This window comes from Pituophis catenifer, unplaced genomic scaffold (genome assembly GCF_029215685.1).
Source record: "Pituophis catenifer annectens isolate HBS135680 unplaced genomic scaffold, rPitCat1.0.hap2 SCAF_10, whole genome shotgun sequence".
NCBI lineage: Eukaryota > Metazoa > Chordata > Lepidosauria > Squamata > Colubridae > Pituophis > Pituophis catenifer.
The window spans coordinates 12,777,988-12,795,767 of NW_027256890.1; the positions used below are offsets into that span (position 1 = coordinate 12,777,988).

The window sequence follows — 17,780 nt, forward strand, 5'->3', positions numbered from 1 at the left end:
AGTCAACAAGGGGTACACTGTCTACTTTCTCAATTTTAATTCATTCATCTTGGGGGGGGTGGGGGCATTCTGGAATGCCATAAGTGCTGGTTTTTGTTGCATCCAAAAGGCAGAGCGTGGATGAAATACAACTAAGTTCCTTGACTTACAACTGTAAGCGGGACAATTCGCCATGGCCAACACACCACAGGACAAAAGTTACAATAATATCCAAGAAATAGTGGAATTCAATAATTAAAGGATGCGAAAGGAGGGACAGAATGAAATGGGAGCGGCCAAAATGTTCAATATCTTTTAAACTCTTTTAAAAGAATTCAGTTGAACTGTTGAATTGTCCCGTGCAGCAGGTTGGCCACGCGGAGTTGACTTGTCCTATTCTACTCAAAGTGAAGGGACGCGGTGGCTCAGCGGCTAAGATGCTGAACTTGTCGATTGAAAGGTCGGCAGTTCAGCGGTTCGAATCCCTAGCGCCGCATAACAGGGTGAGCTCCCGTGACTTGTCTCAGCTTCTGCCAACCTAACAGTTTGAAAGCACGTAAAAAAAAATGCAAGTAGAAAAATAGGGACCACTTTGGTGGGAAGGGAACAGCGTTCCGTGCGCCTTTGACGTTGAGTCATGCCGGCCGCATGACCCCGGAGACAATCTTCGGACAGCGCTGGCTCTTCAGCTTTGAAACGGAGATGAGCACTGGCCCCCTAGAGTCGGGAACGACTAGCACATATATGCGAGGGGAACCTTTACCTTTACCTTACCCAAAGTCACATGATTCCATTTTGCGACCTGCTGACAAGCCGAGTCAAAAGGGAAGCCAGGTTCACTTAACAACCATGTTACTTGCTTAACAGCTGCTGCGATTCACGTAACAAATGTGGCCAGGAAAAATAAGGTCACAAAATGGAGCGAAACTCACGTAACCGATTTCTCAAATATTGGGCTCGGTTGCAGTCGTAAGTCAAGGACCACCTGCCATTTGGGCCATTTCAAGCTAGCTTGCCTTTCAGGGATGCTTTGCTGCTGTTGCTAATTTCCTTTACTAAACCATCGGCCGGCTCTTTTCCTGCGGCGATGCCACGCCTGAGTTTTAAGCTGCCGCCCTCCCCGTTTTTCCCAGCAACCTGAAGATTGAAGCCTTTAATGGGTGAAGACCCTCTCCTCATTACGCTTCCTTTGCCCTTTCATTTCTCCCCTTTTTATCATTTTCCAAAGCTGGACAACGGCCCGTGGAAGAGTTTGAATTGTGCCTTCCAGATGGAGACGTTACCGTCCACGGGGCCGTGGGAGCGACCGAGCTTCTAAATACAGCCAAGACAGGTGAGGCTGGATGGAAAATCCAGGGCTGCGGAAGCTGCCTTGAGGACAGGAAGACGGTGCTCCCCTTTTCAAGGACGCTCTGAAAAGTTGTAGAGAGTAAGAGAGGAGGATCTTGATGGAGAGAGAGGGAGTGGTGCCGCGGCCTAGAGGCGGAGCTCTCGCCTCACCATCAGGAGGCTGTGAGTTCAATCCTAGGTAGAGGCAGATATTTCTCTTGTCTGGGCACCGTGAGAATACTTCTGCTGAACAAAACCTCCGCACCGGCAACAAGAAGGGCATCCGGCCAGTAACCACTCTGCTAGCTCCATTCAGGTGCCCAGACTCCACCCCGCAAGGGATTATGGGGTCGTTAAACGAAGGTGATGATGATCTTGATGGAGAGAGGGAAGATCCGTGACCAAAAGATGTTGAGACTTTAGAACAGATCAGTGGGCCGGATCTGGCCCGCAAGGGTGCTTAGATGTGGCCCGCGGGGCCACCCTGGAAACAGTTAAGGATTGACCTGCGGTGCCTCTGCCAGTGAAAACGGAGTTCCGGGGGGCTGCAGGAGGCTGTCGCAGCTGAAAACAGAGCTCGGGAGCCCGTTTTCGCTGGCAGAGCAGCGAAACATGATGTGGAGTGGAGGCTAAAACATGATGAAAAGTTGCAGGAACTGGGTATGAAGAGAAGGACTAGGGGTGACATGATAGCAGTCTTCCAATATTTCAGGGGCTGTCACAGAGAAGAGGGGGGGGTCAAAAGCACCTGGTCAAAAGCACCTTGTTAAGGAATTCACAGAGCAACCCTAGAGTAGCAAGGGTGTGCACATGAAAGCGACTGAGAACAGTTGCGAATAAGCACAGCCAACACACAGATACACTGAGTTGTGTTTACTTGTTAGGAAATAGTAATAAGGCACAGTCCAATAAACAGTCCAGGTCATACACCGATAAAGCAGTAGATGGTAAAACAATAGTCCAGGGATATTCCAATAACAAAGTCTTCTTACCAGTCGTCATAGTCATACAGTTGCAAACAGTAGCAAACACAGCAAAGAGCAGTAACGATCAGCAAAGAGCAGTAATTATCAGCAAAGAGCAATAATGATCAGCAAAAGCAATAATGATCAGCAAAGAGCAATAATGATCAGCAAAGAGAAACCAACCATGTTTCTAGCTCCCTCTTAAGGACATTGGCTACAGAGCTAACCAATCAGGACACAGCATGATGCAATACAGCAATACAGTCTTAAAGCTATATTGAGGGTTTATAGATTGCCAACCCAATAAGTTAGGTAACTTATCTTCTACGCCTGAAGGCAAGAAAAGAGCTAATGGATGGAACCTTTATCAAAGAGAGATCCAACTAGAATTAAGGAGCCATTTCCTGACTGTTAGAACAATGATTTGCCCCCAGAAGTCGCAGGTGGAAGTTTTTAAGAAGAGATTGGACAACCATTTGTCTGAAATGGCATAGGGTCTCCTGCCTGAGCAGAGGGTTAGACTAGAAGACCTCCAAGGTCCCTTCCGACTCTGCTATTCTGAAAGAAAGACATTGGGGATTATAAAACCATTTCAAACACCCCAGTAATTCACATGACTATAAAAGAGCAAGGGGGGGAAGGTATCAATAGAACAGAGTATTTGTAGCTCGGAGTTGAACCGGGGGTTTTCCTTGGTGCTCTCTGATCTTGGTTGTTTTCTTGCAGACGTTTTATTACCCAGCTAGGTAACATCATCAGTGCTAGAAGGGAGAGGGAGGAGAAGGACTGTGGGCTCCTTGGTGCTCTCTGAGCTTGTGTCAGCGTCCCACCACTGACATATGTAATATTATATATAATATATTATTTTGAGATCGCATCGAAACCTGACAGCTTGTTTGCAGACGTTTCATTACCCAACTAAGTAACATCATCAGTGTAAGGGAGGGTGGGGGTTTGCTCCCAAACAACGTCTGCATGCAAACAACCAAACTCGGCACCATGCATTCCCCAGAAGAGAATATTTGTAGATCAGGATTGAACAGTTTTTGCTGCTCTCTGAGCTTGGTGCATTTCTTCGAGAGAAATGTCATTACCCAACTAGGTAACATCATCAGTGCGAGGAGGAGGAGGAGGATTGTGGGGTCCTTAGCACCCTGGGTGGGGCAGTGAATGCTGAAGTTTGCCTACCCGGGTTAAACTTTTTAAGGTGAAACCTTTCAACCTCTTGTTTGGTGTGCTTCTGCTCTAACAAGCAGAGAAAGGAGCCAGCGAAAGAAGGCTGGGTCTGCCCTAATCCAGTTTGTCTCTTGTGTGTTTTGCGTGCCGACCGCCTAGATGTGCCATATATATTGAAGCTGGAATCTCATCCCCACACCACCTGTTGGCCTGGCCGGACTCTCTATTTGCTGGCGCCCACTTTTCCGGATAAGCAACGTTGGGTGAATGCCCTGGAATCGACGGTGGCTGGAGGAAGAGTTTCCAGAGAAAAGGCAGAAGCCGATGCCGTAAGTAGAAGGGAGGGGAAAAGACGGAGGGAGGGAGGGGAAGGAGAGGGAGATGAGAAACAGGGAGGAAGGAAGGAGGGAAGGAAGGAAGGAAGGAAGGAGAAAGGGAGAAAGATAAAGATAGAAAGGGAAAGAGAAAAAAGGGGGAGGAAGGAGAGAGGGAGAGAGAAAGAAAAAGGGAGAGGGAGGAAGAAGGGGATAGGAAAGAGAAAGAGAGAGAGGGAGGGAGGGGGAGGGGGAGAAAGAAGGAGGGAGGGAGGGGAAGAGAAAGAGAAAGAAAATAAAAAGAAAAGGGAGAGGGAGAAAAATAGGAAGAGGGAGGGATGGGGAAAAGAAGAGGGAGAGGGAGAAAGGAAAGAAGGAAGGAGTGAGAAAAGGAGAGAAACAAATGGAGAGAAAAAATAGTGAGGGAGAGGAAGGAGAGGGAGAATGGAGAGAGAACGGGAGAGGAGAAAGGGAAAGACAGAAAATTAAAGGAGGGAGAGGGAGAAAGAAAGGCAAAAGATAAAGCAAGAAGGCGGGATGGGAAAGGAGACAGGGAGAAAAAAGGAAGGAAGGAAATGTTTGGGATGGGGTCAGTTGAAATCCTTTCAAGAAATACAGAAAAAAAAAAGATGACTCAGCCAAAGCAGAGATGGCCGCCTATCCCATCTTTCCCTCACCCCACTTCCAAGAGAGTGGGGTAAACTTGGATTCTCCCAAGCCTTGGAAGGGGTATTTACAACAGATAAATCCTTTTGCATGGGAAAAAAATCTTCATAAGGTGAAGCTCTTAATTGTGGAGTGGACTCTCTCTTTGCAAAAGCCCTCTGGTCCTTGATCACTCGGCCGAGAGCGATTTTTTAATCAAAATCATTGGCTTAGATTCAGTTCCCCACTAATGACTTTAATCTCCAAAAAAGAAAAGAAAAAAAAAAAGAAAGAAAGGAGGTTGGGAGAATATACAGTCAACATTTCCTGTTCCTGAATGCCTTGTGCAGAAAAAGCTCCGTGGATTCACGTTAAGTGCACTTCTCGCAAATAAGAGCTCGGGCAGGCTTTAAAGAAATGCAATTATAGCAACTTTGATTAACTGCAATGGATCCCCTTGGAAAACCTTCTGGAAGCCCAGCAGTGCATATAATCCTTCCGCTTCTTAGTAGGGCCTTCACTGCTGAACAGGCTTATCAAAAAAAATTAACTGACTATCTGTAGCTTTTACGTTCCCTTCTCCGAGCGCTAAAAAAACCAGAAATGATTTCCAAAGGGCCTCCCAAGTACATCTGGAGATTTCCAACAGATCGTTGGTGCTTATTAACTTGGGCTAATAAGAGACATGGAGTTCCAGCTGGAACGTAACAGGATATATCTCCACGCAGCAGAAATCAGATTAAATGGAGTGTATGGGAACCAGCAAGGTATCGGAAAGTCCTGGCTTTTTCTAAGAGTAAAATAGCATTATTATTTTTTTAGAGCCAGACTTAATATCCTCCCTTCGGCACTCCTGCGGGGCAGGTATGATAACACCCCCATAGCTAAGCGAGTGTGTACATGTGGCAATGGGGAAGCTGAAGATATCCCACATGTCCTATTGCACTGCAAGTCGACGTCAGATCAATGTACGTTCTCCCTCTATTAGAGAGATTCCTAGGGAGAACCGATATGTCTACGCGAACCATCTCCTTAAGGATTCAAATCCAGCCGCCACTCGTCCCGTAGCAAAATGTTTTGCCAGTGGTGAAATCCAATTTTTTTTATTAGCGGTTCTGTGGGTGTGGCTTGGTGGGCGTGGGGTGGCTTGTGGGTGTGGCAGGGGAAGAATGCAAAATCTCATTCCCGCCCCACTCCTGGGGGAAGGAGATTGCAAAATCTCCATTCCCACCCCACTCTGGGGCCAGCCAGAGGTGGTATTTGCCGGTTCTCCGAACTGCTCAAAATTTCCGCTACCGGTTCGCCAGAACCTGTCAGAACCTGCTGGATTTCACCCCTGGTTGTGCCGCTACAACGAGGACAAAACAACCTATAAAGAACTGAAGATCCTTATTTTATAGTGCTACCTTTGCATAGCTATTTTTCCAATAATGTCTAGAGACATGTATTTATTTTATTATGAGCCGTGGTGGCGCAGTAGTTAGAATACAGTACTGCAAACTACTTCTGCTGACTGCCAGCTGTCGGCAGTTCGATTCTAACTCGAGGTTGTTGACTCGTCCTTCCGAGGTCGGTAAAATGAGATTGTTGGGGGCAAGGTGCTGACTCTGTAAACCTCTTAGAGAGGGCTAGAAAACACTGTGAAGCGGTATATAAGTCTAAGTGATATTGCTATTCTATCCTTTCACAAGATCCTGAAGACCTGGATTTGCCAACGGGCCTGGGGAACCCAGAGTAGGATGGAGCCCATCAAGTGGCTTATCTGATTGATTTGTTGTCACCACAGAGGTGGAGATTAGTGTTTTATTATTGTAAGCTGCAGGACCGCTTTTCCAGTGCTGTGATCACTTCAGGCAGTCGCTACGATTGTAAATCGAGAATTATTATTGCAATTATGGCCAGTCTCTGAAGTGATCTCTTTTATCTACCTCTTCCCCTCCTCCCTTCCTGCACAGAAACTCCTTGGAAATTCTCTCCTGAAGTTGGAAGGCGAAGACCGTTTGGATATCAACTGCACTTTACCCTTCAGCGATCAGGTAAGGGGTCTCCGGCTTCAGCTCACCTTAACGCCTGCAGCAACTTTTGTGGCTCCTGAACAGAGAAGACCATTTAAGTTTTGAATAACTGGCAAATGTATTTATGTACCGCGTTTCCCCGAAAATAAGACTGGATCTTATATTAATTTTCGCTCCAAAAGACCCATTAGGGCTTATTTTCTGGTTAGGTCTTATTTTGGGGGAAATATGGTACTAAATGCATCCATCTCGCTGACAATCTTAACTGGGGCTTATTTTGTGGGGTAGGGCTTATATTACGAGCATCCTGAAAAATCATGCTAGGATTTATTTTCTGGTTGGGTCGTATTTTTGGGGAAACAGGGTATTAAAATTATCCGCTGCTCATCTGGCCAACAGGCGAGTCTAGAAGAGCTTCGGTGGCGCAGTGGTTAGAATGCAGTACTGCAGGCTACTTCTGCTGAGTGCCGACTGCCTGCAATTTGGCAGTTCGAATCTCACCAGGCTCAAGGTTCTATCCGTCCTGCCAAGGTCGGTAAAATGAGGACCCAGATTGTTTGGGGGCAAGAGGCCGACTCTGTAAACCGTTTAGAGAGGACTGTAAAAGCACCGTGAAGCTGTCTATAAGTCTAAGTGCTATTGCTAGGAGATTTCCAAGCAACTAAAGATAACAAGAAAAATATCAAAACAATAAATACTTAACGTTAAAATGGACTCTGATTTTAAGTACAGAGTCCTCAAGTCGCGACTACAATGGAGCCGAAAATTTCTGTTAAGCGAGACATTTGTTTCGTGTGTTTTGACCCGTTTTTATGACTTTGCTTGCCCGCCTTTGTCGAGCGAATCCCTGCCGTTGTTAAATTAGTAACACGGTTGTTGAATGAATCTGGCTTCCCCGTCGACTTTGCTCGCCGGGGATCACGCGACCTCCGGGGACGCTGCAACCGTCATAAATATGAGTCGGTTGTCATGCATCCGAATTTGGATCACGTGACCATGGGGACGCTGCCACGGTCATAAGTGTGAAAAATGGTCGTCAGTGACTTTTTTCAGTGCCGTTGTAACTTAGGTCACTAAACGGATGGCTGTACTGTAAGTCAAGGTACCTGTAGCCTTTGTCAAAATAGTCCGATTTCCTTGTTGGGTCAAAACGTTTTGCGTTGACCTTTTAGCCTCTTTTCTATGCCTTTGATTGATGCATGGATGTGTCAATCCTGTTGGGACAGGTAGTCCTGGTGGGCGCCGAGGAAGGACTTTACGCCCTGAACGTGCTAAAGAATTCCTTAACGCACGTCCCCGGGATTGGTGCTGTCTTTCAAATCCACCTCATCAAGGATCTGGAGAAACTGCTCATGATTGCAGGTAAGGAAGTCGAGAAGGATGCCTTTGCTTTCAGCGCAAGATTTGCAAAAAATATCTCTCTGCTCGTGCGTGCGCCCCCCCCTCTTGCTGCTTGAAATCAGGGTCAACCCGCGAGAGCTTTTGAATCTATGCACCTGCTTTCAGATCTCTCTGAACCATGAGGGCTAGAAACTTGCTTTTGAAAACAAGCTGGCTCCTGGGACTCATGTCTGTTGGCTCTCCTGCATTTCCAGGCTGTTATTTCATAGGTGTGTGTTTTGTTGCCCTCGGAGGATTCGAAGCCGTCCTCTGTGTATAGAGGAAGGAATGGCAGAATCTAGGGTGGAGTGAAAAGAGGGATCAGCGTAGAATCCCTACGTAGCCACGAAGGAATTAAGTCCAACCTCCCTTTTCTGCTGTTTGTGCTCTAGTCTAGGCATGCCAAAACAACCAGACACAAAGACAGTTTTTCCACCATGCCATCCCTCTGCTAAACAACTAATTCCCACAACACTGTCTACGCTCTAGGACAGGGGCGTCAAAGTCATGGCAGCGGCACGTGACATATCGGGACTTTTCCCCCCTTCGCTAAACCGGGCGTGGCCAGTGCGTAACGCATCCGGCCCACGGGCCAGGATTTTGACAGCCCTGCTCTAGGATGTCAAACCACCTAATTATCCTTCTCATCTTTCCTATTTCCTTAGCCTCTTATGACTATAACTGGGTTGTTTGTATCTCATGATTTATGTAGGTTTGTTTATTTATTTATTTATTTATTTATTTATTTATTTATTTCATGTATTTATATGCCGCCCTTCTCCAGAAGGACTCAGGGCGGCGAACACAAGTTAAAAACATGTACACCAAAATCCCATTTTAATCCAAATTAATTAATAAATAATAAATAATAAAACCCAGAATCAGAGTCAGCCTATTTGCTTGAACAGCCAAGTCTTCAGGTCCCGACGGAAGGAGCAGAGATCAGGTTAATTAATCAGGTTAATCAGGTTGCCCTTAATTTAGGATCCCATTACGATTTATCTTGTTTGCGTATTTAGTATCCTACGATCGTCACTGCATGCTGTAGGTTACGATTTATGACGATGGTACTTTAGGATTACGATCCTGATTTACCACTTGTGGCTTCTATGTACACTGAGAGCTTAAGCACCGGGGACACGTCCCTTGTGTCTCCAATCACACTTCGGCCAATAAAGGACTTCTGTCTCTCCGTGGCATGGTTTCCCCAGGAGACGAAAGGGCGTTGTGCCTTGTGGATGTGAAAAAAGTGAAGCAGTCCCTCGCTCAGTCCCACCTCCCGGCTCAACCTGACGTCTCGCCCAATATTTTTGAGGCCGTGAAAGGCTGCCATCTTTTTGCAGCTGGCAAGGTAAGACACTCCAAGCTCTCAGTCATTCGCAGAACAATCCGTGGACATGAATGAAGGCGAATCCACGTGTCCCAGGATAATGTTGGAGGGTCCAATCTGGGTTGGTCGCCAAGATCAGAGATTTCGTCTTCCAAGCTTTCAGACTTGTGCTGGAGCCCACCCTCAGGGATCTTCTCTCTAGCAGAGTGTGTGCTGTTCTGTGTGTGGTATATATATATGGTGCCTGGTGTATGTGGCTTTTTAGATGCTGATTGGAGTGTGTTGATGGCTGGCTTTTAAAAGGGGTCTTTTAATTAGTATGGGCCAAATTTGTTTAATATGTTTTAAATTGTTTTTAAATTTTATATTGTATGTGTTTTATCTTTGGCTGTTCACTGCCCTGAGTCCTTCGGGAGAAGGGCGGTATATAAATCCAAATAAACCTAAACCTTAAGTCATTGGCTGTTGTTTGTTTCTGCTGCCAAGCCCCCGCCTCCTAAGTACTTGATAGGCTGGTGGTAAATCAACATGCCTGTTGACCAATGAGGGGCCTGTTTCCATCATTTCCCCGGCTGTTTTTGCTACTAAGATTGTTGGACGAGCAGGCACAAAAACATCCAGCTATTAAGACTGTTGGACGATCAGGAACAAAAACATCCAGCTACTAAGATTGTTGGACGAGCAGGCACAAAAACAGCCAGCTATTAAGATAGTTGGATGAGCAGACACAAAAACAGCCAGTTACTAAGATTGTTGGACGAGCAGGCACAAAAACAGCCAGCTATTAAGATAGTTGGACAAGCAGACACAAAAACAGTCTTAAGTGTGAAAAATGGTCCTAAGTCACTTTTTTCAGGGCCGTTGTAACTTCGGACAGTCACTAAATGAACTGTTGTAAGTCGAGGACTACCTATATCTCCCTAATGTGAGGCTAAGCAAGCAAGCAAGCCCGACCCTCAAAGACCCTGACTTAAAACTTTCATTCCGTGTAAGCAAATGACTGTTATTTAGCTGTGTGGCCTCCTATTGATTGAATCCGATCCCCAGTATTGCCAGCCTCTTTCCCAAATGGTGCTTCTGTTGGATTCCTTTGCAGATCGAGAACGGGTTGTGCATCTGTGCGGCCATGCCCAGCAAAGTCGTGGTGTTGCGTTACAACGAGAGCCTCAGCAAGTACTGCATCAGGAAGGTAAAGCGTTTTGTGGGTCCACGGACCCCTAACAATGTCTCCAGTGAAAGTCTGGTGGCACCTCCGTCAGATCAATTGAATTGGACCAAGTCTGCCCACTGTCCTTCTCTTTAACCTGCCTGCAGCATGAATGCCTATATATTCATATTATAATCCCTTAGTTAGGGTTGCGTCCTAACATGCCTCCATAATCTGCTGGTTCTAGAGCAAAAGTGTCAAACTCGGATTTCATTGAGGGCCGCATAAGGGTTGTGTTTGGCCTCAGGGGTCTGGCTTGGGCGTGGCCAGCTCGACATGACTCGTGTCTTGGGCTCCTATGGTGGCCCGAGCTCTTTGCCGGCGAAAACAGGCTCCCGAGCTCCGTTTTCGGCTGCGACGGCCTCCTGCAACCCTCTATCAGCGAAAGCAGAGTTTTCCTGCTGGAAACCCTACGCCACTTCAGACAAATGGTTATCCAACCTCTTCTTAAAAACTTCCAGTGTTGGAGCATTCACAACTTCTGGTGGCAAGTTGTTCCACTGGTTAATTGTTCTAACTGTCAGGAAATTCCTACTTAGTTCTAGGTTTCTTGATTAGTTTCCACACATTTGCTTCTTGTCCTGCCCTCAGGTGCTTTGGAGAATAGCTTGACTCCCTCTTCTTTGGGGCAGCCCCTGAGATATTGGAAGACTGCTATCATGTCTCCCCTAGTCCTTCCTTTCATCAAACTAGACTTACCCAGTTCCTGCAACCGTTCTTCATATGTTTTAGTCTCCAGTCCCCTAATCCTCTTTGTTGCTCTTCTCTGCACTCTTTCTAGAGTCTCCACATCTTTTTTTACATCCTGGCGACCAAAACTGGATGCAGAATTCCAAGTGCGGCCTTACCAAGGCATTATAAGTGATGGAGCCTTTGAACCCCTATGGATAGCTGTGAAATGAGTAGAAGTGAGATCCTACAGCAGGAGTCCCCAAACGCGGCAACTTTAAGACTTGCGGATTTCAACTCCCAGTATTCCACAGGCAGGCCATGCTGGCTGGGGAATTCTGGGGGTTGTAGTCCACAAATCTTAAAGTCACCAAGTCTGGAAATCCCTGTCCTACAGGCTTTAGACCAGGGGTCTCCAACCTTAGCAACTTTAAGACTTGTGGACTTCAACTCCCAGAATTCCACAGACAGGCCATGCTGGCTGGGGAATTCTGGGAGTTGAAGTCCACAAGTCTTAAAGTTGCCAAGGTTGGAGACCCCTGCTTTAGACCTCAGTTGCGTTGTGTGACCTCACTCAGGCAAGTTCTGGAGAAGACCTTCAGCCAGGCAGGTTGTTATCGATGAAGGGAGGACGTTTGCCGATCGAGCTTGTGCGCTTCGTTGTTTTTTCTCTCGCAGGAGATCGAAACCTCGGAGCCGTGCAGCTGTATCCATTTCACCAATTACAGCATCATCATCGGGACCAATAAGTTTTACGAAATTGAGATGAAGCAGTACACCTTAGAAGGTAGGAATCCCTGATTTGAAGGGAGAACGTTCAAAAGGCTGTGGAAGGAATGGCGATGGTAGGTAAGGCATCCCTCCCCTCCGATTCAGGAATTTGCACAAAACTGGAAAAGTGAAGAGATTCCCACAGAGGAGACAATGATAAGGAAAATATTAGAATGTGCAGAAATGAATCGATTAACACTGGCAGTTAAAGAGAAAGAACAAACTGGTTATTATGCGATATGGGAAACATTTTATCGATGGCTAGAGAACAAGTATAAGAATTAGAAATAAAAGTAATGAGTAAAATATAGAAAATAGTTCACAGAGTTAATAGAGTTAAGCAAATTAAGAAGAGAATGTAAAGTATTAGATATTTAATGTATTGGTATTAAGCTAAAAGTAGATTAAATAATGAATATGATTGTAAATTTTAACTGTTATTGCACAGACATTTGTACCCAGACGACACATTGTTTAATGGAAGATGGGATTATCTGTACCAAAATAAAATTTTAAAAAATTATTAAAAAAAAAAAAGTTTGATCAGCAGAAAAAGACAGCGGGGTTTTGTGGGGGTGGAGACATGAGGGGCTCACAGAGAAGGGAGTGGAGAGTCAGTCCAAGAGGCCAAGGAGGTAGCAGAGTTGAAGAGAAAGAGCACTTAGACTTATAGACTGCTTTATAGTGCTTTCCAGATCTCTCTAAGCAGTTAATAGTCTCAGCCTCTTGCCCCCAACAATCTGGGTCTTCATTTAAGTGACCTCGGAAGGACAGAAGGCCGAGTCAACCTTGAGCCGGTCAGGATCGAACTCCTGGCAGTTGGCAGAGTTCGCCTGCAATACTGCTTTCTAACTACTGCACAGGAAGGAATGAAGGAAGGAAGGAAGGAAGGAAGGAAGGAAGGAAGGAAGGAAGGAAGGAAGGTTGAGTCAACCTTGAGCCAGTCATAATTGAACTCCTGGCAGTTGGCAGAGCCTGCAATACTGCTTTCTAACTACTGCACAGGAAGGAAGGAAAAGGAAAAGGAAGAGCAAAGCAATAGCATTTAGAACTTATATACCGCTTCACAGAGCTTTCCAGCCCTCTCTAAGCTGTTTACAGTCAGCCTCTTGCCCCCAACGATCTGGGTCCTCGTTTTACCCATCTCGGAAGGAGGGAAGGCCGAGTCAACCTTGAGCCAGTCAAGATCGAACTGTTGGCCGCGAGCAGAGATAGCCTGCAATACTGCATTCTGACCACTGCGCCACCACAGCTCCCTAGTGTAGGATTCCAGGCAACGTCTCGCTTTTACTAAAACTGCAATATGTCATTTTAGAATTCCTGGATAAGAATGACCACACCTTGGCATCCGCTGTGTGTGCATCCTCCAACAATAGTTTCCCCATCAACATCATCCAGGTGAATCCAGCAGGGCAGAGGGAGGAGTATCTGCTTTGCTTCCATGGTAAGTTGGTGTGAGCGATGGTGCATGGGAAGGGAGGAGCTGGTGCAATAGACTATAGAGGATGGAATGGAGTGGGATGGGATGGGATGGGATGGAGTTGGAGCGGAGTGGAATGGAATGGAATAAAGTGGAATGGAATGGAATGGAATGGAAATAGGAGTGGGATGGGATGGGATGGGATGAAATGGAATGGAATATGTGGAATGGAATATATGGAGTTGAGTGGAATAGGAATGGCGTGGAATGGAATGGAGTGATTTGGAATGGAATATATGGAATGGGGTGGAATGGAATATATGGAATAGACTGAAGTGGAGTGGAATATATGGAATGGAGTGGACTGGAGTGAAGTGGAATGGAATATATGGAATGGAGTGGAATGGAATGGAATATATGGAGTGGAGTGGAATGGAATGGAATATATGGAATGGAGTGGAGTGAAGTGGAATGGAATGGAATATATGGAATGGAGTGGAATGGAATATATGGAATAGACTGAAGTGGAGTGGAATATATGGAATGGAATGGACTGGAGTGAAGTGGAATGGAATATATGGAATGGAGTGGAATGGAATGGAATATATGGAGTGGAGTGGAATGGAATGGAATGGAATATATGGAATGGAGTGGAGTGAAGTGGAATGGAATATATGGAATGGAGTGGAGTGGAGTGGAATGGAATGGAATATATGGAATGGAGTGGAGTGGAATGGAATGGAATATATGGAGTGGAGTGGAGTGGAATGGAATGGAATGGAATATATGGAATGGAGTGGAGTGGAATGGAATGGAATATATGGAATGGAATGAAGTGGAGTGGAATAGAATGGAACAGAATGGAATGGAGTGGAATAGCTATTGGCCAAGTGTGATTGGACACAGAAGGAATTTGCTTCTGCAATCATGTCTCCCCAGTTCTTTTTTCCATTAAGCTAGCCACATCTAATTTCTGCGACCGTTCTCTGTACGTTTTAGCTTCCGGTCCCCTAATCGTCTTTGTTGCTCTTCTCTTCACTCTTTCTAGAAAAAAAAGAGAAATTTCCCATACTGACAATTTACTAATTGCTGGTTTGTTAAGGATAATTGAATTTCTGGACTCTGGGCAGACTGTTACAGTATTCCTTTCTTTCCTAAATATCCCACTTCAACTATTATTATTTTGCCACTTCTTTGCAGAATTTGGCCTTTTTGTAGACTCCTATGGAAGACGCAGCCGCTCGGATGACCTGAAATGGAGCCGTCTGCCTTTGGCATTTGGTGAGTATCGGATTTATCTCTGACTTCCTTGCTCTGCACGCAGCTTATTGTGGGGTTGTTGTTTTTTTAATGCAGAGGGTTGAAAAATGAGGAAAATACATATTCTTTAGAGATTTTGCTTTTAAAAATGACAGGTAATCCTTGATTTAGGATCATAATTCAGCCACCCCCCCAAATCTGTTGTTAAATAAAATATTTGTTGAGTTTTCCCCTCTCTCTCTCCTTGGCGCGGCCACAGCCTATCGGGAACCATACCTGTTCGTGACCCACTTCAACTCCCTGGAAGTGATAGAAATTCAAGCACGTGCCTCTCTCGGGTAAGTCAGCCGTGGCCTTTGGGGACCCTAAGCGCCAAATGGCTCCTAAGCCCTTTGGACAAAATTAGGGGGCCCCCTATCTAAAGAGTGTCTTTCTCTCACCGCCCACCAGCATCCCGGCCCGAGCCCACCTGGACATCCCGAGCCCTCGTTACCTGGGCCCGGCAATCTCTTCCGGAGCCATTTACCTGGCCTCTTCGTACCAGGACAAACTGAGAGTCATTTGCTGCAAAGGGAATTTGGTGAAAGAATCCAACAACGAGCATCACCGGGGCTCCTCCACCACTCGCAGGTAGGAAGTGACGTTCCAGCTTCAAGGGAGAATCTGGGATGCTTTCTAGCTAAGGAAGGGAGAGGTGGGGGGATTTTTATCATATTTTTCTGGTAGCATGCCGAGCAAAAATATCTCTGGTTTCAGATCTATATGTTGTTTTATCATTTTTCCAGCCCTGTGTGTATTTTTGTCCAATATTTTCTTGCTTTTGGGCATGTCCACCACATGTGATAATATGAACCCGATGCTTGATTACACTTGCAACATTTAATAGATCTGTCTTTATACATTTTTGCCAACTTTGTTTTTTGATTGACAGCAGCCCAAACAAGAGAGGTCCGCCTACGTATAACGAGCACATAACCAAGCGGGTAGCGTCGAGCCCAGGGCCCCCCGAAGGTCCCAGCCACCCTCGCGAGCCAAGCACACCGCACCGCTACCGAGAAGGAAGGACAGAGCTACGGAGGGACAAATCTCCGGGACGTCCCCTGGAGAGGGAGAAATCTCCAGGAAGAGTCCTGAGCACCCGCCGAGAAAGGTCCCCAGGGAGACTGTTTGAGGAGAGCAGCAGGGGACGAATACAAGTGGGGGGCGCCCGGACCCCCCCTCGCCCAGGTCAACAAGGTATGGCACGATGGGAACACCCCCGTCTCATCAAACCTCCCACCCTACGTGTGAGGGAAAAATGGTTCTCCTACGTCCCCGGCCATTAGGGAAAATAAGAGCCAGTTTGGTGTAGTGGTTAAGGCACCAGTCTAGAAACTAGGTGACAGTGAATTCCAGTCCCACCTTAAGCAATGAAAGCCGTCTGGGTGACTTTGGGCCAATCACCAGGAGACTGTGAGTTCTAGTCCCGCCTTAGGCATGAAAGCCAACTGGGTGACTTTGGGCCAGTCACCAGGAGACTGTGAGTTCTAGTCCTGCCTTAGGCATGAAATTCCGCTGGGTGACTTTAGGCCAATCACCAGGAGACAGTGAGTTCTAGTCCCGCCTTGGGCATGAAAGCCAGCTGGGTGACTGGGCCAATCACCAGGAGACAGTGAGTTCTAGTCCCACCTTAATCCTGAAAGTCAGCTGGGGGATTTTGGGCCAATCCCTCACTCTCAGCCCAACCCACCTCACAGAGTTGTTGTTGTGGGTAAAATAGGAGGAGGAAGGAGGATCAGTTACATTTGCCACCCGATTCATAAAAAGATGATAAAGGCAGGATAAAGAAAATCTAAAGAAAAAAAAAATTACCTGAAAATAGCATTAAAACTCTACAGCAGTCTTTTCTCAACCTTGGCAACACTAAGATGTCTGGACTTCAGTTCCCAGAATTCTGGGAGCTGGCAAGCTGGGGGAATTCTGGGAGTTGAAATCCAGAACTGAGAAATTTCCCGACAGTGAGAACAATTCATCATGGTTTGCTTCCATCCCAGAGATGTGGGTGCTCCACAGGGTTGAAATCCAGCAGGTTCTGACAGGTTCTGGAGAACCAGTAGTGGAAATTTTGAGTAGTTCGGAGAACTGGCAAATACCACCTCTGGTTGGCCCCAGAGTGGGGAGGGAATGGAGATTTTGCAGTATCCTTCCCCTGCCATGCCCACCAAGCCATACCCACAGAACCGGTAGTAAAAAAAATTGGATTTCACCACTGGTGCTCCATCTCTGGAGGTTTTCAAGAAAAATCAGACAGGTGATTGTTTGAAATGGTTTAGGCCAGTGATGGTGAACAAGTGCCGAAAAGGTGCGGAAACAAGTGCGGAAATGTCACGCACACGCATCGGGGCTGCACTCCGGAAAAACTTCCGGGTTCTAGCGTGCATGTCTGCCCATCAGTCAGCTGGCTGGTACGCATACGCAGGGCAGTTTTTGGCACTGCCGTGCACACGATGGGATTGCGCTCCGGAAAAGCCGAACTTCCGGGTTCTGGCACGCACCCACACCCAACAATCAGCTGGCCAGTGTGCATGTGCACACCGGTTTTCGGCACTGCCACGCGCGCAAAGGACAGCTGATCATCGTACGTGCACCGGAAACCCAGAAGACAAACAGACAAGTCTGCGCGTGCTGGGCGAACCTGGCTTCGTGTGCCGCTTTGGGCACGCGTGCCACAGGTTCGCCATCACGGGTTTAGAGTCTCCTGCTTGAGAAAGGGGGCTGGACTAGAAGACCTTCGGGGGTCCCTTCCAACTTGGTTATTCTGTTATTCAACATCATAAAAATAGCCAAGGTTGAAGAAACCCTGTTTTTAAAGGTGATGTTTCAAAGTCTTCCGGAGATGCTCTTAGATTCCCAGAAGGTTGAGTGAATTGAAGCAATTTCATCTCTTGAAAGAAGAGAGATGGAGAGAGACAGAGAGAGAGACCTGTGAGGTTCAGTCTTTAATTCTGGACATTTGCAAACAGGGTCCCCCTTCTTGAATTTAATGTGCCTTTTTTTTTCTTTTTTTCTTTTTTGCCTTCTCAACAGGTCTGGGATCAATCTTCAGTATAAACGTCACAAGCCTCCACCCTCCGGCCCCAAACTCCAAGGAGAAGAACACAAAAAATATCCAGAATTAGGTGCACCACCCAATCCACCCCGCTCGCCCCCTAAATCACCCCACCGGGCTCAAATTCAATCCGGCAACGACATTCAATCCAGAAGGATTGAAGTTGTGGCGAGGATCGCCTTGCGTTTCAGTGGGATTTTTTTCCCCTTCCGCCTTCCGGTCCTGCCCTGGG

General features: G+C 46.6%; 1 protein-coding gene across 1 annotated transcript in view; it reads left to right on the plus strand.

The window, feature by feature from the left end:
• CIT (citron rho-interacting serine/threonine kinase) overlaps positions 1-17,550 on the plus strand; it is a 108,520-nt gene extending 90,970 nt beyond the window's left edge. The window contains 14 exon segments of the mRNA XM_070950566.1: positions 1,208-1,312; positions 3,609-3,778; positions 6,364-6,444; positions 7,650-7,785; positions 9,015-9,154; positions 10,230-10,322; positions 11,688-11,796; positions 13,096-13,224; positions 14,401-14,481; positions 14,720-14,798; positions 14,911-15,090; positions 15,392-15,674; positions 15,676-15,696; positions 17,527-17,550. Of these exon segments, the coding sequence (XP_070806667.1) occupies positions 1,208-1,312; positions 3,609-3,778; positions 6,364-6,444; positions 7,650-7,785; positions 9,015-9,154; positions 10,230-10,322; positions 11,688-11,796; positions 13,096-13,224; positions 14,401-14,481; positions 14,720-14,798; positions 14,911-15,090; positions 15,392-15,674; positions 15,676-15,696; positions 17,527-17,550 (1,631 nt within the window).
• Positions 17,551-17,780: the final 230 nt, after the last annotated feature.